General features: G+C 40.2%; 1 protein-coding gene across 8 annotated transcripts in view; it reads left to right on the top strand.

Annotated features, from left to right (window-relative positions):
• RNF144A (ring finger protein 144A) overlaps window positions 1-22,317 on the top strand; it is a 324,797-nt gene that overhangs the window by 144,639 nt on the left and 157,841 nt on the right. For 4 of the 8 annotated variants that reach the window (XM_055108290.2, XM_055108287.2, XM_055108289.2 and 1 more), the window contains one exon: window positions 9,759-12,185. The exons of 1 other annotated variant lie outside the window; for it this stretch is intronic. In XM_055108290.2, coding sequence (XP_054964265.1) covers window positions 9,759-9,968 — 210 coding nt within the window. In that variant the 3' untranslated portion in view covers window positions 9,969-12,185. 3 more of the 8 variants (XM_063594662.1, XM_034952552.3, XM_063594663.1) reach the window with 3 other exon arrangements.

Here is a 22,317-nt window from a genome sequence, read left to right as displayed (position 1 = left end):
TTTACAGACGGGTCGAGTTTGATTTGCACACTTGGAACTCAGTGGAAATGTCCAAAGATCAGGTAAATATAAGAGAACAAAGCTTAGGAAAGTAATTAGGGTGGGACCTTAATTTTAGAGCCGTTGTGGTAAAGATGAACAGAAATAAGGATATGGGAGTCAAAGAGGTGTTTGAGAGAGAGAGTTATACCAAAGGAGAAGAGGCTCAAGGCAGCTGACCAACATTAAAGGATGGGCAAAAAAAGAGCAGCCACAGAAGGTACCCTCAGAAGTGGCCCAAGCAGTAGAGGGAAAAAATGGGAGTAGACAGCAAAACGCTGCAAAAAGGAAGAAATGTTCTAACGTCTAATGCTCCAGATAATTCAAGATCTTTCTGAAAGTACCCATTACCAATGGCAATAAGGAGATCATTAGTGGTCTTGACAAATTATGCTTCATGAAATATGCCTTAGTCCATTTTCTGTTGCTATAATAGAATACCACATAGTGGGTAATTTATTAAGAAAAGTTTATTTAGCTTATGGTTCTGGGGGCTGGGAAGTCCCAGAGCATGGCACCAGCATCTGTTGAGGGTACCCATGGTGGAAAGTGGAAGGCAGAAGTTAAATGTGAGTACATGAGACAGAGAGACACCACAGGGGCTGGACTAGCTTTATAACAAACCAGGCTTGTGATAACTAACCTGCTTCCACAATAACAATATTAATTAGTTTATGAGGGTTTTGCCCTCATGACCTAAGCACCTCTAATTAGGCCCCACATCTCAATACTGTTGCATTGCATTGTGGGTTAGGTTTCCTGTGCATGAACTTTTAGAGGACACATTAAAATCATAGCAGATGAGAAAGAAGAAAACCAGAGTCTAGGAGGCAGGATTTGCCAAACATGCTTTGAAGATGTTTGAATGATGAAGTGGAGAAAAAGCACTACCAAAGAGGAAAACTTCTTTTTAAAAAAATAAGGTGAAAGAGATTTAAGAGCATTTAAATGCTGATAATAAGGAACCAAGAATAAGCAGGGTATGATATCTTGGAGTGAGGGGACTTCAGGAAGAGGAGAACTCTTCTATTGTGACTCCAGAGGGAGGCTAACCCAAGGAGGGACAGGTGAACTAGTAGGCAGTGCCAAAGGAAAGTTAAGGAGTTTCTGTCTCAAGGCTTTCAGAACCTCACTGAAGTAAAGGGAAGAGTTCTGTGGTTTCAGTCATGTAGGGAAATGAACAACAAGCACAGACCAACACAGGCTGTAGATTAAGGAAGATTCTGGTAATGACTTTGATAGACTTTCAGGAGGATGGGAAAAGGGGAGACTGAAGTTGTCCAGAGGTAGGGAAGGATAAAAGGTGGTATTTGAGCTTCGCCTTGACACATGAATAAACAGATCTCAGCTTTCTATAAATTGTAATTGAGGATGAAAGGAATATTCACATGGATCCCAGAAAGTTCTAAGCAGCCCTGAAGACAGACCTGGAGGTAGCCAGGTAGGCAGAACCCCTTCAAGTCACTTGCATCAGATTAAATCACCAAGCCCTGAGAACTCGGGGCAGTAGTAGATCTTTTCTGGCCATCACAGATAAATAAAACATTCTGTGACAATCTACATTCTGAGACAGCTCTGTGATAAAGTGAGCTTACAATAATAGTGCAGTGATAATTCTAGCTAATGTTTATAGGTTGTCTGCTATGTGCTAGGTACCACTCTGAGCATTTTCCATGTGTTGACTTATGTAATTCTTATAACATTATGCTGAGGTAGGTACAATTATTCTTCTTAAAACTGTTCTTAAGTTTATATTTCTTTTGTCCAAAAAGGATTTAGATCAACACTGGAATCTCTTGGTTCCAAATCCAAATTCCTGGAGAAAAACTCTGATTCCTGGAACAAACTATCAAATGCCTTCCTCTGGCCCCATCAACTGAAGTCAGGGCCTGGAGCTATTGTAAAATGACTGCTTCCATATTGACCATGGCGGATAGGGAGATTTTAGAGAGGCAGGTTCCTCAAAAGTGGGATGGGGTTGACAAAGATTCTTTCCTTGGCCAAACTTTTGTGGAAAAAAGATGCTGGAAAAGAAATATTATCTTTTGCTGCCAAAACTGGCTGAGATTGGATAGATTCTTTTATAAAGTTTTACTAAAATTAGGTTTAGTATTAATTGTACACTAGTGCGGAACTAGAATTTGGTCTTTTCCATTAAAATTATATGAAAATGCATGTCACAGAAATAGCCAAATATCTTTGGCAATTGCATAATTATCATAATGAACTCTCTTCATATTTTTAAGCATGGCCATATGGCCATTTTAAGTCTTTTGTTATTTATGGACAGTTATTATTTTACTTTGGTTCTTCTCTGAAAGCATTTGAAATCAGCTACAGTCCAAACTTGCTTCTTCTTCAAAGATATTCATGGAAAAGACTACAAAAGTTACTTTAAAAATACAGGCTTCTGCTGAAAACTTTAAGATCACACCAGTGGACTGGGTAAGAATTTGCAGAACTCTAACAAAGAAACCGATGGCTTCATGAAAGTTCTATCCCAAGCTCAAGAATAACAAGAATTACACGGGACTGAATGAACTGATGAGGACAATATTTTAGTGACTTTTTGTTTGAAACATTGCTGGTTCTTTAATGTTTTGTTTTCCAAATTTAAGAAAAGTTTTTCTCTCTTTTTTTTTCTTTTTGAGACGGAGTCTCGCTCTGTCGCCCAGGCTGGAGTGCAGTGGCCGGATCTCGGCTCACTACAAGCTCCGCCTCCCGGGTTTACGCCATTCTCCTGCCTCAGCCTCCCGAGTAGCTGGGATTACAGGCGCCCACCATCACGCCCGGCTAATTTTTTGTATTTTTAGCAGAGACGGGGTTTCACCGTGTTAGCCAGGATGGTCTTGATCTCCTGACCTCGTGATCTGCCCACCTCAGCCTCCCAGAGTGCTGGGATTACAGGCGTCAGCCACCATGCCCGGCCAAGTTTTTCTCTTTTATCTTAAGCTATCTGTAGCTTAGAACAATTTGGTAATGTATTCCTTTGTGAATAAAGAAGAAATAATTACTCTTTCCTCCTACCCGATCCCTCTGGAATTAGAAAACTATTAGTAAACATTTTTATTTTATGATAATGTAGTTATTTGCATATGTGCAGTAAGAATATGTTCACCTTGTAGCAGTACACAATTGAAAACACTGGATATATTATGAAGGCCTTAACTGGAATGTTGTATCTTCAGATATGACGACTTCAAGAAACTAAGGTTGACTCTATGGAGTCAATAAAGCCTCTTGGAAAAAAATTATCGCCATGGTGTGTTGCGTACTTGGTTCACTTACATAGTTTTCTTCCGGGTGAATAAAGAGTGTCACTTCCTGGCAGGCCTGGGAACCCCAGGATATTTTGGAGACCTATAAAAGCGATATTCACTCAAATCCCTAAGTATTTCAGAAACAGCCTGAGAGCAAGTCCTTGGCTTCGCTTTCTAGTTTTAAAAGGCTTTTAACTGTTTGGTCTGAGATTACCCTAAAAGTTCCAGGAAAGCAAACTCAAAAAGAGCCTAGGTGGTCAATCATTATTTTTGCTGCATTTATATAAATAATCAGGCCAAGTTAATGAGACTAAACTTATTTTGCAAGGAAATCAGTCTTTGCTTATTTTTGGTAGGAATGGGGGTGAATGGAGAGAGAGAAATTATGTTTCAGAAGAAAACTATAGCACACCTCTTATTGAATTTTAGCCCTGCTCATTGTTTTTGTGGTTTTCTGATTTGTCTACACACTGGACTGGATCCTGAATTCTCCAAGCTTCCTCCAAAATCTGGCAACCACACTCCAGACGAATATTTCCAATTCTCTCCAACCCTTCTGACTTGGAATCATTAAAATTAAAACTGCTCCTTTCCTGGAGCCCCAAAAGCTGAAGCTGGAGGACTTGATACAGACATCAGAGAGATCACCACAATAGCTCAGGGGTAGACAACCTTCGTGGTGTTAAAACTGAAAACCAGGAAGGTCTATCAGCTTGCCACTGCCTGCTCCCACACCACTTGAAGAGGCTTCAAGCGCAGTGTTTAGAAATCTTTTTGATTGGCTGCCCTCTGGGCTCAGAAACTGAGTTTCTGACTATTAATCTTTTTTTCCATTAAAAAAATCCCCTCATTAAATGCCTGACTGCTTGCACCATCCAGTCTGTTGGAACTATCAAGTCCCAACAGGTGACTCAGTGGGTCCTTAGTGAACAAAAGGTGACCACATGAGAAAATGGAGGTACAGTGTTCAAAAGAAAGAAAAATGTCTCTCCTTTCCTTGAACAAGAGGAAGGACTAACAAAAACTCCTTGCTTGGCCAAACTGTAGCCAGTCACCTGAAGCTTCTCCTATGTCTACCTGTGTACTTCCTTGTAAAGTCCAGTTTGGGCTAAGAACGCTGCTAAGTCAGTTTATCAAGAACTCCCCCACCCTTGATATCTGATTCAGTATTTTCAATATATGACCAAGTTTCTCATTGTCCATCATCCCCAGGTGATGTCTGATCACATGGCCTGTTTTCAGCAAGAATCCTGTTAGATTTCTTTAGCCAGAATCCCTGCACCCTCAACCCTGATATCTCCTCTTAGTAATTTTCTATCTAGTGGTCCCCACCCTGCTCCTTGGCTATAAATTCCCACTTACCATTGCTGTGCTCCGAGTTGGGCTCAATCTCTCTTCCCTGTTGCAAAATCCCTTTGCAGTGGTCCCTCTACTGTGATGTGATTTACACAAGTATCATTGAGTAAGCTTTTCTGTGCTTTAACAAGTATCATTGAGTAAGGTTTTCTTTAACAGGGTGATGCCATCTTAGAGAAATGCATTCTCCATAATACTGAATCTGAGTGTCATCTGTAAGAGGTGGGTTGTTTATAACACATTTTAAAGATAAGATTAATACAGAGTAATTCATTTGGGTAGTGGCACCGTGAAACTTTATAGTGAAAATGGTGGTAGGATCTAATGATTGGCTTTTGGGCATTATAGAAGAAAGAAGAATCAAGAGTGGGTTGAGCCTCAGATCCCTCTGGCCGAGAGGATGGTGCTGCTAACAGAAACAATAAGCAGAAGAAGCAGAAAGAGAGGGTGATAGCAGTGATTTTGAGCATTGATATGTTCATCCACATTGAGGCCATCAGAGAAGAGGAAGAGCATTTCAAAATGGCAGACTGCACTGGCGACTCTGAGTCAGACAAAAGCCAGGCTGAAGATGCCAGCCCAAGGGCTGGGGGTTTTACTGAGCATAACAGAAGCAGCTGGGTATGAGTGAGGAAACAGAAGTAGAACAATGAGAGATGGCAGATAGAGACGGGGACTGAGATTTCAAGTTCTAAGAGAGAATGATCTTGGAGGATGCCATCAAAGCAAAGTCACAGATAATGTGGAGATGGCCATGACGAGTCTAGGACCCAAGGGGCTTGCATAGACCTGAGTATCATTGTCCCATATGCTGAAGTCACCACACACACACCTAAGTAGAGGCTGCCTGGCACCTCCTGGGTTCCAGCCTCCGAGGTGAGTGTGTTTTCACAGATTATTACAGTGCCTTATCTTCACAGCAATCCTGAAAGGTAGCTTTTGTGTGTGTTTCACAGCTGAGGAACCTGGAAACTGAGACAGTAACTTGCCCTAAGTCAATAGTAGCCCAGCAAGGAAGCCAATCAGTGCAGTCAGCCTCCAAAGCCTGTGATTTCACATGGGGCTTGTCCAGATGCACCTGGTAGGTGTTGAGTTGGGGATAGCTGTGTGGGAGGCTAACTCAGCACATCAAATGTAGAGGCTCTGGCCACCCTCCCATTGCCTCCCACTGTCTCCTGCATGACCAGGAGGACCGTGCCACAGCCTCCAGGGCTGGCTGGGACTGGCTGTTTCATCTGTGTGGCCAACAGATTTCTCTCTTAATTTTTAGCAACAAATTAATCCTATTTTGAGAACAAGCTTGAGCACCAGAGGGCTATCTGGTTGGAAGTTTTTCTGCCAGGCATTATTTTTCTCATAACATCATTCCAGCATTGCCTATTTTCCCTTCTGAGTGGCTTCAATACCTTCATTTCCTTCACATTCTGTCTTTCCATCCCCTGTCTCTTTGTTGTTGTTGATTTCTGTATCACTTGCTCCCTCTCATTCATATTCCCATCTTTCCCACTCCTTCTCTTTCATCTTCTCTCTGCCTCTTTTGTTCTTATTCGGGCAGCTTAAAATACAACACTTTTTAATGAATCTCTATCCATTTGTAAATAAACACAAGGTAATCACTTATGTTTTATTCCCTCCCAAATTTTGGAGAGTTGAGCACAGGGAATTTGAGTTCAGGGAGATGAGAACTCAGGCTCAGGCTTATATTAGAGAAGCTTGTGTAAAAAGCCCTCAATAAGGTGGTAAAGACACAAGTTCTAACTAGAAGTATCTTAAACACCCCAGAGATTAACTTGGTGAAATAGTTAAAAAGTTTGTTTATAATGACAAGGAACAGCTTAACTTTCAATGTGTTGTCAACAGCTCTCCTGCTTGAACTTTTCAAGGTTTTGAGCTGTCTTTTTGCGTGCATGGAAGTGCTAACGTGAAGACACAATTATCTCTCAATCTAAATGTGGCACATGGATGAGAAGGTTCACAGTGTCTTCCAACTATCAGGGATGTCCCAGTATTAACCAGACTGAACTTTGAGACTCTAGGAGACTTCTAGAAAAATAAAACTCCAAAGGCCACATTCAGCAGAATTAGTAAAATGGAGCTTTTCTTCTCTCTCTCTCTCTTTATTTTTTAATCTTTTTGAGACAGTGTTTGACTCTGTTACCCAGTCTATAGTACAGTGGTGCTATCACAGCTTACTGTAGGTTTGACCTCTCTGGACCCAGGTAATCCTCCCATCTCAGCCTCTCGAGTAGCTGTGACTACAGGCTTGTGCCACCACACCCAGCCAATTTTTGTATTTTTTGTAGAGAAGGGGTTTTGCCATGTTGCCCAGTCCGAGAAATGGAGCTTTTTGTATAAAGAACAGCATGAGGTCAAAGGAAAACACTGTGACTGCTTTGAAGAGGCTAGCTTTCTACTACTAGTATGAGCCTGTTGGGGATTAAATTGTGTCCCTCCAAAAGTTATGTTGAAGTCCCCCCTCCCAGTACATGTGAATGTAACCTTATTTGGAAATAGAGAGTGTTTGCAGATATAATCAAGTTAGGATGAGGTTATACTGGATTAGAAAGGCCATTAATCCAATGACCGCTGTCTTTATAACATTAGGGAGATCTGGACACATACACCCAGAGGCAAGTGCTATGTAAAAACAGAGATGCACTGAGAGCACGCCATACGATGGAGGAGGTAACAATTGAAGTCATGTGCCCAAGCCAAAAAAGTTCCGCGATTGCCAACAACCACCAGAAGCTAGGGAGAAGCCAAGAAAGATTCTGAGCAGTTTCAGGAGTGCTGCCCTGAGGAACACCCTGACCCTGGACTTCCAGCCTCCAGAACTGTGCGCCAATACATTTCTATTGTTTTGAGATTGCTTTGCTGAGTTTTTTTTTTTTTTTTGAGATGGAGTCTCACTCTGTCACCCAAGTTGGAGTGCAGTGGCATGATCTCAGATCACTACAACCTCCATCTCCCAGGTTCAAGCGATTCTCCCGCCTCAGCCTCCCAAGTAGCTGGGATTACAGGAGCATGCCACCATGCCAGGCTAATTTTTTGTATTTTTAGTAGAGACGGAGTTTCACCATGTTGGCCAGGCTGGCCTCGAACTCCTGACCTCATGTGCTCCACCCTCCTCGGCCTCCCAAAGTGCAGGGATTACAGGCATGAGCCACCGCGCCTGGCCTTTGCTGTGACTTTTTTACAGAAGCCCTGGGAAACGGACACAGAGCCAGCTGCAGATGTGTGGTTAGGCAGAAACGCAATGGGCAGTGGCTTGGATTTCCCTAGCATGGGAGGCACTGCAGAGTTTCTTATGTGCTTGATGGTCAGGGACAAAGCATGGGCCAGCAGCACACTCCTTCTTTGGACAAGGTCTTAGGGCAAAAACATTGCAGTCAGACAGTGTAATTTCACATCACAGCCTCACTACTTCCCAGCCGTGTGACTTGTCCTGAGTTATTTACATTTGGCTCAGTTTCTCAATTCCAGTTTCATTGCAGCACCTATGTGATCACATTTGTGTGATGATTACAGGTAAATACCATTGTGGGTAAAGTATAAGAAGGAGGCCTGGCATTTACTAATTACAAGATAAATCTCCTCCCTACACTGTGCTTCTTAAGGTTTGGGATGCTGAATGGATTCCCTTCTGGTGATAGTGTTGTATGTCAATGTGGCGAGGCTAGGGTCTCCAGTCACTCAATAAAACAGTCATCTAGGTGTTGCTCTGTAGCTATTTTGTAGATGTGATTTAACATTTACCACCAGTTTGCTTTAAATGAAGAAGACCATCTTTGATATTCTGGGTAGGCTTGGTCCACTTCACTTGAAGGCCTTAAAAGAAGAAAGAGGGGAAGTTCTCCTAAGGAAGGAATTCCTCCTGGAACTCCAGTGTCTGCTGCTACTCAGCAGGCTCCAGCCCACCCTAAGGATTTTGAATTTGCCTAAGCAATCCCCCACGTTGCCTAAGCCAGTTCCTACTGACTTTTTTGTCATGTCATTCTGCTCAATGACAGTAGGAAGTAGGATGATAGTAGCTCGATGCTGCTGTAACAAATGCCTAAAAATGGGGAAGTAGCTTTGGCATTGGGCAATGAGCAGAGGCTGGGTAAATGTTTAGCCACATGCTAGACAAAGCCCAGATTGCCTTGAGCAGACTGTTGGTAGACTTTGGAAGCTACAGGTGCTACTAGTGAGGGCACAGATGATTTTTGCTATAGAATGGCAGAAGGCTTAGCTCAATCACATCCTTCTGTGTGTGGAAAGTAGAACTTGTAAACAATGGACTCAGATGTTTAACAGAGGAAATTTCAAAGCAAAGTGTGGAAGGTATGGCCTGGTTTCTCTTTGCTGCTTACAGATCAATGGAGGGAAGAACTGTTAAGCAAAGAGAAGCCAGAGCTTGATCAAGAACTGCCTGTCAGGCTTGTAGAATCCCACAGGAACCTCAGGAAATTGATGCACTTCTATAAAAGGCCTCCTTCAATTTTTCTGCCATCTGTCTCTCCTCTTCCTACCCCATTCCATTTTTCAGAGCATATTGTTTTATTTTCTCACTTATCCTGCCACAGAATATTACTGATTTATTTACCTGTCTCGCCCCAGTTAGTGTCTGTTTGAAGGCAATGGCAACGTCTCCATCACTGAGTCTTAGAGCTTAGTGGTGTCAGGTACAAAGCAAACAATAGATATTTGTGGAATGAGTGAATGAATGCATGAACCAACTTTGGGACATGTGCTCTTTGATCAGGATTTTGAAGACATTCTAGAAAATCTAGAAAATCAGAAAGACCAGAAAGGCATTTCCTTGACTGGAATCCAAGTGTTTACCTCAAATGGGCTCAGCTGAAGCCAGGGTCATGGGCCAGAATGAACTAGCATCTGATCTGGAATCTGCAGCCTTACACTCCTTGTGGCTTCCTGTCCTTCCTGTCCTTGAACTTCACTCTGTCCCATACGTACCATGAGACTCCTTGGAACTCTCCACCACTTCTCCAGCCTCACCTGTCTATGATCCACCCCATCTACCCTGGCCGTACCGGACAACTTTGAGTTCCCCAAAGAACCCTGTCGCCACTCAGGCCCTTACCTGGCTGTTTCCTTTCCTAGGGATCCACCCTGTCTCCATCCCTGGGAAGGTCTACTCCTCCTTCAAGACCCAGCTCATGCAGTAGCCCCTGTGGGAAGCCTTTCTCAGTCTCCTCCTCACCCCACGTTTGGCTGTTGGAAAACCACTCCGCTTTGTACTTTCTGATGCTGGATTACAAATGTGTCTATCACTCCCCGGAATTGAGTATTGGCTCTGGAGGGCAGAAATGATGTGATGTTCATATTTGTATGAAGGCCAACATGAGGTCAGAACACTGTGTGATTCATATTCATATTTATCATAGATTTACACATATATGATAATTTTCTGAAAGAGGGCAGTAGAAAGTCCTAAGGAATGGGTAATAAGGAATGAATCATTTTTAAAGTTAACTCAAAGTCACCCCTGGAGATAATGAGGTGTCTTCATGAGGTCTGGCAATCTTAGCCTATGCAAGTAGAGGAACCCGATGCCTGGCCATTGACTGTGTTAAATAACCATTGTTATTTCAGTGAAAAGTAAAGATTATAACAAGCTGATGTTAAGCACGTACGCTATGCCAGACGCTGTTCTAAGCACATCCCATGTGTGAACTTATTTAATCCTTACATCTTATTTAATCCATACATGAGGTGAAGATATAAATTGGTCCTTGTAGGGTCACACCACTGTGAATTCAGAATATTCTGCTAGCTCTTCAACCCAGGCCCTCCATCTGGTCTGTGCAGCCTGCAAGGGCATAGGGGAGGCCCACTTCAAATATCAGCTCTTTTTTGAGCATATTCCCCAGTTCTCTTGTTCTCACATCCTTTAACTCTCACAGAGCAGGGTGTGTTCGTTTATCATCCCCCTTACTTGACTATCCTGTTACTTTAGAACAGAGCCCTTGCCCTATCCTCAAGATAAGACTGCAAGTTCCAGAGGGCAGGAGTGATTCTGCCTAATACTCTCCAGAGCCCATATCAATGCCTTGCACAGAGGACACATGAAATACATTAAATCACAATGACTCTGTTGTATGTTCCTGGTTTTCAGGAATTTGGCAGCTTGTGTCACATAAACAAAAGTCAGTGGATTTCCAGGCACCAGAGCTTTCCTCTCATAACACTTACCACCAGGGCATGATAAAAACTGCTCGTTCTGGGCCTGCCTACCCACCCACCCATTTACCCACCTTCCAGCCTATTGACACACCTGCTATATATAACTCCACCCTACACCCTAGCAAGCGTACGTAAGTGCAACCATAGCCCATACCAAATGTAATCTTAATATACAATCATGCAAATTAAGTTATGGATTTCTAGTTGACACATGTTATTTTTGTAGATATTTGAAAAAACATTCAATTGTACTTACAGCTTTTAAAAATTTTGTGTTGTCAATAATTTGTTGTAGTTGTCTTAAATATTTTCCTGGGCCCTTAAAAGATCTATGCACTTAGTACTCCTCTTTATTGTATAAAGAATTAAATTAGTTAAAACTCGTATGTCTGTCCTTTCATCTGGGTTATAAGCTTTGTGGGGATGAAACATCTGTGTCTATGTCACTCCTAGAGTCCCCACACTGAGCAGAGTACCTGAAACATAGGAGGTGAACAATGAGTATTTCTAGGTGGAAGAAAAGAAAGGAAGAAAAAAAGGAAGGAAGGAAGGAAAAAAGGATGGAAGAAAGGAAGGAGAGAAGGGAAGAAAGAAGGAGGGGGGGAAGGAAGGAATCCCTGTATCTTTAGAATTTATTTGAACGAGATGGGATTGAGTGATCAAAGAATGACATGGAAGAGGAGGTTCTCAATTTTTTTCTATAGCATGACTTGAAATTTTTTAAGGGTAAGAATTATTAGTAAAAGTTTTATTTCTGTTGCAAATACTTGCATTCCAGGTACAATTGCTACTAACCTTCCCAAAACTTTTTTTATACCCATGGATTCTACAGATTAGAAGTTGGGCGAGGCACAGTGTGGATGGTGGATAGCTCACCTCTGCTCCATGACATCTGCAGCCCCAGATGGGAATAATAAAATGTTGGGAAGGCATCTTTCCTCTTCTACCCCACTCTCCCACCAGAATCATCAGGAGGCATCTTTATTTCTGTCTCATGATTAATGGCAGCTGGGGCCTCAGCTGGGCTATCAGCTGGAACATCCCCCCACACACAGTGTTCTCTTCTCATGGGCCAATTTGAGCTTCCTCCCAGCATGATGGGCTCCAGGTGAATAAGGCTAAAGTGTTAGCATTTTTATGACACAGTGCTATGGATTGAACATCTCTCCCAAAATTTCGTGTGTTGAAAACTTAATCTCTAAATCTCTCAATTTATATGTTGATGGTGTTTGGAAGTGGGGTTTTAAAGAGGCAATTAGAAATAGATAAGGTCATCAGGGCCCCCATGATGGAACTGGTGGCTTTATAAGAAGAGGAAGAAAGACCTTAGATAGCACATTTGCTTTTTTAGTGATATGATGCCTCCTGCCGTGTCATGACAAAGCAGAAAGGTTCTCACCAGATGCAGCCACCTGATCTTGGACTTTTCAGCCTCCAGAACTGTGAGTAAAATTACCTCTATTTTTTATAAATTACCCAGTCTCAGGTGTTCTATATGGCAACAGAAAATGGATTAAGACATTCAGCCTTGAAAGACACATGGCATCACTTCCACTATATGCTACTGACCAAGCCAGTTGCAAAGGTTGCTCAAGTCTAAGGGGAAGGGGGGACATGTGAAACAGGTCATATTGTTGAGGCCTCCTTGGAAAGCGTAATCTGCCATTACTGGTTCACCCTGTAAAATGTGTTTCTTACTGTACTTTGTGGTCAAAAAAGTTTGAAAAATCTCTGCTCCTTATTGTGTATGTTGTGAATAACTATAATTATTGCATCATGCTGTTTTGATGAACATTTGTTTCTAATTTTTCTTAATTGCAAAATCAATGCTGCATTGAGCCTCCCTGTGTTTCTGTATGCACATGGAGCAGTTTCCTGGATGTCCATGCTTAAAACTCCAAGCCCTTTCCCTAGGGCTTGCTGAGGGGAAGATGGCCTGTGTGGTGACAGTTTTTTTCTAATATTAAATATGTGTTACTGTATAAGAAATTCATTGTCAATATAATTGATTTCTATTTTGTACTAAAATGATACTGCAATTTCTTACTTTACTAGAAATTATTTGTAAATATAGCTTGGTTGTTTTCCCATTTTTGGATTATAAATGATTCTGTTGCCACACTATATTTTTTGCTAGCCTGATTGCTACCTTAGGAGTTTCACGGAAAGCGAATAGATGGTTCAAAGGGGACCAAAAACACTTTAAAGATTCCTGGTACATATTGCCAATCAATAGGATGCTATTTCAGCTAGACTGTGGAGATGAAACAAAACCTTTTGAAACCCCATTAGTGTGGTTGTACTAAGTCCTCCTGAATATTATTAGAGAAAATTTAAAGTAGCACAAGGTAAGCAATTATCAGAAGAATAACTCCCAGTTAGTTCATAACTCAGTTTCTGAACCACTTGGCACATCAGTGGGTGCATACAACCCTGTATACAGTGCATGCAGGGAGGCAGGGGGATCTGTAGCATCACCCATCCTAACACATACATCTCAGGAGTTATTGTGAATTAGCAACAGTTCATTGGCCATGGATGTCCTGTGGGACATGCTGTGGGGAAGCCCATCCTGCAGGGGTGCCTGTAGCTAGTGCCAGTCATGGTTTATGACAGCAGAATAACTCATATACAATACCTGGCTTTCAGGTAGCGCCTTCCTCCTCAGTAAAATCTTGCAAAATTTGACTCTTTCTTGCTTACAGCATCTGTTCAGTTCAGTTCAGCACTCAGTGTGTGCCAGCCCCTGTGCTGGAAATACAGATGTAGACTTTTTTCTGGGTTCATTCCTGCGGAAGCTGGTCTAGAAGACAGAGAAAGATGGGTGAGCAAATGCTTAGAACGCAATAGGATAGTAATGATAAAGAGACATGCAAACTAATGCTGAATGGTTTCATCACCCTGTGAATAAGGAGTTATAATAGAATAAGCCTCTTATGGTAAGTATAATGGTGGTGGAGGGACAGAATTTTCCCAGAGGAGCCAATGTTTAAACTGAATCGTGAAAGATAAAGTATTTACTGATCAGACAAAAGAATGAAGGTGATTTCAGGCAGAGACAATTTGCCAACAAATATACTTTGTAAATTAATTGGGAAATGACCTGGCACTTATGAGGAACCCCCACCTGTTCCTTGGAGAAAAAGGAGCGGAAAGGTAGACCAGAACTCCAGGGCTGAGACCTTCCATCTATGTAGAAATATGAGTAAGTGACCACAGAGTAAACTGTTTAGAGTTCTCACTCCAGAGTGTGGAATCATGATTTCTCAGCATAAAATTTACTTCTTTCTCTGAAGTTCTTCCTTCAAGAGCACTTTTGTTAGATCTCTTGACTGATTCTACCATGTTTTGGCTATTGCTGGCAGGTTCTCAGCATAAAATTTACTTCTTTCTCTGAAGTTCTTCCTCCAAGAGCACTTTTGTTAGATCTCTTGACTGATTCTACCATGTTTTGGCTATTGCTGGCAGGACTCTGACCCTATGTACTCGGGGAAAACAGGCCCATACACACTGTCCTTAGAGAATTCAGGCCTAAAACTGCTTATTAAACACGAGATCCTGACCTTCTCTAACACACATCTTGGAACAGTTTTTCCTGATTTCCAGAGAGTAACCAAAGCCCTTTCTCTTTCCAAAGCCTTATATAAGCCAGCTTCAGCAGGCTCAGGTGGTCAGTGGGAGAGGCTAGACTGCAGCATGCTGGGTGCCATCTCTCTGGCTCCAGGAGCCATTGGACAGCTAGGGGGTTGTCCTTCCCTACTGAATAAATTACATCTGGGGCCCATTATTTTCCATAATTATTGTAATATAACTTAATAAAACTAAATGCTTTATTTGCGTTGCTGCTTGACAGCAAGTTTCCTTAACAACACAACACCATTGTATCCCTATGGAAACAGCTGCATGAGGCAACAGAGCGATGACACATACTTGGAATTTTCTCGCTCTTGCAGTCCTGTTTCCCAATGACTCTCCTGTGAAAGGGATAAAAGTACTCTGCTGTAACAGGCCGGTGGGCACCCCCACCTGCTCTCTGTACTCCCCAGCAAATACTAGAACGGCCCATTGTAGTAAAAACTAGGAGCAACTCTCTACTGAAGACCTTCTAGGTGGCACCTATTGTGTGAAGCAATTTCTCTTTGATACTTCAGATCCTTTCTTCAACTCTGAGCAGTGGGCTTCATCTTGAAAATGAGAGATGAGAAACCGAGTCAGAAACTGTAAGAAAAATTGCACAAGATGACATTGTTAGGAAGAGGTGGCTGGATTTGGCTCACTCCAAAATCTGAAGTCTCAGGACTTGATACCTGCAGGAGGGAAGAAGCCAACTCAGGCCAGGGCTGAGAGTAGGTGGAGAATATGGAGTATATCTCTGTATTTGCCTCTTCCCTACTCTCCTCCCCTCCCTGGGTGCTGAAAGAATCTCACCATAACATTCCCTGATTTCTTTGGGGGATCTAGAGTGTTATCAGTGGGCTCTTTACTTAATTTTTACTTTCATGTCTAGATCTCTGTTCATGCTCTTCTTATACTTTACAACAAATCTCTCCTTTTTTGTCTTGAACTCTTATCTCCAGAATAGTGATGACACTGGTTCTAGGACTTTCCCCTGCTCTATGTTTTTGGTAAGCAGCCTAGGAGAAATTAACTCTGGTCCCTGGGGCTCTGTATGATGTTGAACTGTCTACCAGGGTGGATTCTTTTCTGTCTCACCTCTAAGAATAAATTCAGATGATGACAGGTAAGATAATTCCACTATTACCAACACAGGTGGAAGGGCTACCACCCCACTGCTTAAACATGGTGGTCAACCCATGGGACTAAGGAGGCCTTTGCAAGTCACAAAGGCATTCCATTCATGGAAGCAGGTCCATTCTCCTCATATCCACCTAAATGTAGGCAAAGAAAACAAAGTTCCTTGCCCCAAAATGCTTGCACATCCCGATGGCTTGATTCATATGTGTGATTCCGATGTTATAAAATAGTAAGCAAAAAAATTTAAATGTTTTATTAACAATCCATTCTTATCACTATGAAAACCCCCCTTAATTGAGCATTGTTCTGGAACTACTGTGTTTTTCCCAGCATTGCTTTTAAGCTGAAAAAGCCCTGCAAGTTTGTCTTATATAGAGGGCAATGTGAACTATTACAGTTACCCTCGAACACCTTTGACTTCCTGCCTGCCTGCCTGTCTGCCTACCTGCCTCCCTTTCTTACTAATTAAGGCTTTATAGCCAGAGCAGGTTCTGAAGTTACAGTTAGCAAGAAACTTTTCATTCAATATAAAAGAAAGGTATGAACTACTACTACTAATACAACATGGTAGGAACTGTCAGATCTCTTAGAAGCTGTGGAAAGTCAAAGAAGCACCATCCATCCCTTCCTGAATAGATGTGGTTCAGGGAACGTGACTTTAAAGGAGGTAGCATGTGATGGGCACCAGGATGAGCAGAAAGCCTTGAATGCCATTCCAGTTTATCTCTACAAAGCAGAGGGATCTTTACATATTTGAAATGTTAAAAAGATTTGGCCTTTCCAATATCAAGAATGACACAGATTTTGTAATGTTCCTACAAATATCCTAGACATTAAAAAGTGAGCAGAATTATGAGTGCATTTGATAACCTAGATTAAATAGCGAAATTCCTTGAAAAACACAAGTAATCATACATGACAAAGAATAGAAAACTCTAAGAGCTCCATATTTCCTAAAGAAACTGAATTTATACTTAAAATCTTCCATAACAAACAAAACAAAACAAAATCTCTAGGCCCAGATGGTTTCACTGGTAAACTTCATCAAATATTTAAAGAATGTTTTTTAAAAAAATCTAACAAAGTCACTCAAAGTAAATGAAGTGACAACTACTCGCTTTATTTTATGACTACCATAACCCTGATACCCAAACTTGGAAAATTACAATAAAGTAATATTGTATAAATACAGATGCAAAAAATTTTATTAAATTTAGTAATTCAAATCCAGAAATATACAAGAAATATAATTCACCATAGTAACAGAGTAAAAAATAAAAACCATATAATCATCTCAGTAGGTATTGAAGAAAATCTTTGACAAAAGTTAACTTCGTTTTGTGTAAGAACTTTCACTAAACCATGAATAGAAGAAAACCATGGCAGTTTGTTAAGGGATGTCTATAAAAAATAACAATGAGCTACTGACTCCTTTTTCTGTAACACTGAGAACAAGACAAGATTATCCACTCTTCCTATTTCTATCCTCCATAGTACTGGAAATCCAAATTAGGATAATAGGCAGAAAAGGGAAATAAAAGACATGAAGACTTGGATAGGTGAATGTAAATCTGGCATTTTTGTGGATGACATGTTTACTTATATAGAAAATTCGAAAATTCTAATAGATCCACACAAAACTACTAAGTACTAAATGAATTTAACTATGTGTAGAATACAAGTCAATATATAAAAATTTATTGAGGACTAGCAACAAATATTTGAAAAATTAGTTTTAAAGAGTCCATTTTAATTTCATCAAAAATGCAAGATACTTAGGAATATATTTAACTAAATATGGGTAAGATTTTTACTTTGAAAATCTCAATCCATTGCTAAGTAAATAAATAGGACATATGCAGTGTTCATGAATTGAAGGACTCAATGGTGTTATGACATCACTTCTCTCCAAATTGTCCTGTAGATTAAATGAACTCCCAAAGTCCCATCAGACATTTTTGTAGACATTGAGAAGTTGATTCTGAAGTTTATATGAAAATGCAAATAATCTATTAGGTTGATGCAAAAGTAATTGCAGTTTTTGCTATTAAAAGTAATAGACTAGCTAAAACCATCTTGAAAAAAGCAAAGTTGAAGGACTTGCGCTACTGGTTTCAAGATCACCTATACAACTAAAGTAATGAAGACATTATGGTTTTGGAATAAGGATGTTGAAAACAAGGATTGGCAAAATACGGCTGTGGGCAAAATAAAGCCGTTACTTGGTATCATACTGCCTGATATTCTACAGAGATAAGAATATTTTTTATATTTTTAAAAGTTTGACAAAACCAAAAGAATAATCGTATTTTATGGCACTCAAAAATTATGTGAAAGTTAAATTTGTGTCCACAAAGAAAGTTTTACTGGAACACAGCCATGCTCATTTGTTTATCTGTTTTCTATGACTGCTTTCCCACTATAAGAACATAGTTAAATATTTGAATCACAGATCATTATGGCCTGCAAGACCTAACATGATTACTCACATTGGCCCTTTATAGAAAAAAAATTCAATCCTTGCACAAATAGATCAAAAGAGCAGAATACAGAGGCCCGAAGTAGGCCCATATATGTAGGATAAATAAGCTTTCAACAAAAGAGCCCAGAAAAGTGTTCTCAACAGATAGATCTGTAACTGGGTAAGTACATGGGAAAATCTGAACCTAGATACTACTTCACATCCTAATAGAGTTAATTCGTGATAGAGCATAGATTTAACTTAAAAGCTACTAGAAGAAAACATAGAAGAATATATTTGTAACCTTGAGGTAAATAGGGACTCATTTTTGAGAAGACACAAAAACAGCCATAAGAGAACAAGATTGATAAATTGGATTTGTCATAACGAAACCTAAAACCCAAGACAGGATGCCATTAAGAAAATTAAAAAGCAAGCCATAGAGTGGGAAAAAACATTCGCCATATAGTGTCTGACAAAAGGCTTTGATCTGAAATATATAAAGAACTCCTGGGAGTCAATAATGAAATGAAACGAACCCAATTTAAAAAGTGGATACAAGACTTCTTTCTATAGCCACATCACGAAAGGAAATATATGATTAGCCAATAAATATAAGAAAATATGTTTGTGTTATGAATCATCCAGAAAATGCAAATTAAAACCACAATGGAATAGTATTAAACATTCACTAGAAAGATTAACCTTAAAAACCCTGACAGCACTAAATGTCACTTTAGTGCTGTTTCTGAGGTTGTTTCTCAGGCTGTTTTTGAGGATATGGAATAATGTTTCTGAGGATATGGAATAACTTGAACTTACATACCTTGGTATTAGGAATGTAAAATGACACAGCCTACTTGGAAAGTTGTTCCGTTTTCTCATAAAGTTACACATAAACCTATCTTAGGACCTAAGATGTTCACTCCTAGGTATTTACTCAAGATGCATACAAACATATTTTTACAAAAAGACTGAATAAGACTATTCATAATAATTTTATTCCCAACAGCCAAGAGCTGTCTGAGTTTTTTGACAATCCAAATATTTGTCAAAATAACAATGATTACAAAAATTCAATATAAAAATTGAAATGTATTTTCCAAAAACAAGGATGAAGCATTGCTATATACAACAAGATGGATAAATTTCAAAAGTATTTTTGTTTGTAAAAAGCTAGGCAATAGAGTGTATGTATTGCATGATTTCATTTAGATCGGGGTGTCCAGTCTTTTGGCTTCCTTGGGCCAGATTGGAAGAATTGTCTTGGGCCACACATAAAATACTCTAACACTAACAATAGCTGATGAGCTAAAAAAATCATTTAAAAATCTCATCATGTTTTAAGAAAGTTTGTGAATTTGTGTTGGGCCACATTTAAAGCCATCCTGGGCCACATGAGGCCTACGGGCCACTGGTTGGACAAGCTTGATTCACATAAAGTTACAGAACAGATAAAATTAGTCTATGGTGATAGAAATGAGAACAGTTACTACTTAGTGTAATGGAGATTGATAGAATGAGGGCATGAGGGAATCTTGGCTTCAGACTTGTTTATGCTGTGGCTTTAAAGTGACAACTAAAAACTTAAATTTTATATGCCGAAATTATATTTTATTCACATATGTGTATTTATTTGAAGTGGATGAGATATTTAGTTATAGTCTTCAAAGATCTGTCAATCTTCTGAAATAAGGCTACTCTCAAATTTGTTGTGCAAATTGGTACAATAAATATCAAAGTGGCAAACTCTTGTTACAGACAGAATTGTGTCCACCCCTCCTGCCCAATTCATATGATGAAGTTGCATTTTTCAATGTGATTGTATTTGGAGATATTAACCTAAAGAGGTAAGTAAGGTGAAGTGAGGTCATAGGGTGGGGTCCTAATCAGATAGGTCGATGTCTCTGAAAGAAGAGGAGGAGACACCAAGGAGGTGACTCTTCATGCACATCCACAGAGTCATGGCCATAAGAGGACACAGTGAAAAGGTGCCTTACCAGACGTCCATGCTGCTGGCACCCTGATCTTGGACTTTCAGCCGCCAGAACTGTGAGAAAATAAATTCATGCTGTTTAAGAAACCCAGTTTGTGGTATTTTGTTATGGTATCCTGAGCTGACTAATATAAATCTGCTGAGAGTTGTTAAGGAAGGTATGATGCTCTAGAATAGAGTTGGGCAGACTTTTTCTGTAAAGGGCTAGACAGTAAATATTTTAGGCTTTACAGACCATATAGTTTCTGTTGCAAATATGCAGCTCTTCTGTAGAGGGAAGAGTCATGGACAATATGTAAACAAATAGGAGGGTCTGTGTTCCAATAAAACTTTATTCATAAAAGGTAGATGACATTCTTCAAAGCGGACTATGAAAAAGAAAAAGTTGGTGCCTGCACCCACAGACATTCCCCACAACCCACTCTGACTCCACCGAGCACAGAGGACCAGCAGGTCCCTGGGAGTTGTGGGTCTCCTGGTCACCTAACTATTGGCTTGGGCGACACCTAAGGGAGTGGACAGTGCAGCCCGCAAGGGCCTGCGCTGGGGCTAAGGAAATGTGGGTGCAGTGCCAGTGATTAGAGGGGCCTCCTCCAAGGCTTGTGAATGAACTTCACAAGGAGGGAGTTCATCTCTCACCTCCTCCTCCATTTCCCGCTCCTCAGAGCACTGCTGTGAAAGCACTGAAATACAAAACAGGTGCTAAGAGCCTAGTGCCATCTAGTGTGTCGCAGCCTGAATTACACCACGAAACAAAAATAAATTCCTCCAGCACGCATTGCTGGTGAAAACCAATGCAGGAAACTAGCCTCAACTAAGGAACCCATACAGAGCCTTGGTCCTCTGAAAGCACCCAGAAATGAAGCCAAGTGACTATACGTAATATACAACACTGTCTATAAAAACAACACACCCTTCCAAATGACAGCAACTTCAGAAGGATAAAGAAACACCAGCCCTCTCAGTTGAGGAGGAACCAGTGCAGGAACCCTTGCAATTCAGTAAGTCAGAGTGTCTCCTTACTTCCAAAGGATCGAACTAGCTCCCCAGCAATGGATCCTAACCAGACTTAGATGTCCAAAATGACAGACATAGAATTTAGAATCTGGATGACAAGGAAGCTCAATGAGATTCAAGAGAAAGTTAAAACCAATCCAAGGACCCCAGTAAAGTAATCCAAGAGTTGAAAGATGACATAGCCATTTTAAGAAAGAACCAAGCTGAACTTCTGGAATTGAAAAAATCACTACAGAAATTTCAAAATAAAATTGGAAGTCTTAACAACATAATAGAGCAAACTGAAGAAAGAATTTCAGAGCTCAAAGTCCAGTCTTTCAAGTCAACCCAGACAAAAATAAAAAAAAATTAAAAAAAATAAACAGAACTTCTGAGAAATATGGGATTATTTAAAGAGACCAAACCTATGACTCACTGGCATTTCTGAGAGAGAAGAAAAGATAGTAAGCAACTTGAAAAACATATTTGAGGCTATAGGCCATGAAAAATTCCCCAGTCTTGGTGGAGAGATCAACATGCAAACTCAAGAAATGCAGAGAACCCCTGCAAGATACAAGACAACCATCCCTAAGACACACAGTTATCAGACTTTCCAAGGTCAATGCCAATAATGTTATTTCCTAGTTTCTCTTCTAGCATTTTTATAATTTTAGGCCTTCTATTTAAATATTTATTTAATCTTGAGTTGACTTTTGTATATGGTGAAAGATAGGGATCCAATTTCAATCTTCTGCAATAACTACTAGCCAGTTATCCTAACACCATTTACTGAATTGAAAGTCTTTTCCCCATTGCTTGTTATTGTCAACTTTGTCGAAGATCAAGTGGTTGCAGGTATGCAGCTTTATTTCTAGGTTCTCTATCCTGTTTTGTTGGTCTATGTGTCTGTTTGTTTTTCCTTTTTTTTTTTTTTTACCAGCATCATACTCTTTTGGTATAGTCTTAAGTCAGGTAGTGAGGTGCCTCTGGCTTTTCTCTTTTTGCTTAGGATTGTTTTGGCAACTTGGGCTTTTTTGTTGTTGTTGCATAGGAATTTTAGGATAGTTTTTTTCTAATTCTATGAAAAATGACATTGGTAATTTGGTAACATTGAATCTGTAACTTGCTTTGGGCAGTATGGCCATATTAATATTAATTCTTCATATCCATTAACATGAAATATTTTTCCATTTATTTGTGTCATCTCTGATTTCTTTCAGCAGTGTATTTTAATTCTCATTGTAGCTATCTTTCTGATTTCTTTCAGC

Source organism: Pan paniscus, chromosome 12 (genome assembly GCF_029289425.2).
Source record: "Pan paniscus chromosome 12, NHGRI_mPanPan1-v2.0_pri, whole genome shotgun sequence".
NCBI lineage: Eukaryota > Metazoa > Chordata > Mammalia > Primates > Hominidae > Pan > Pan paniscus.
This window is presented reverse-complemented; position numbering and strand designations above follow the sequence as displayed.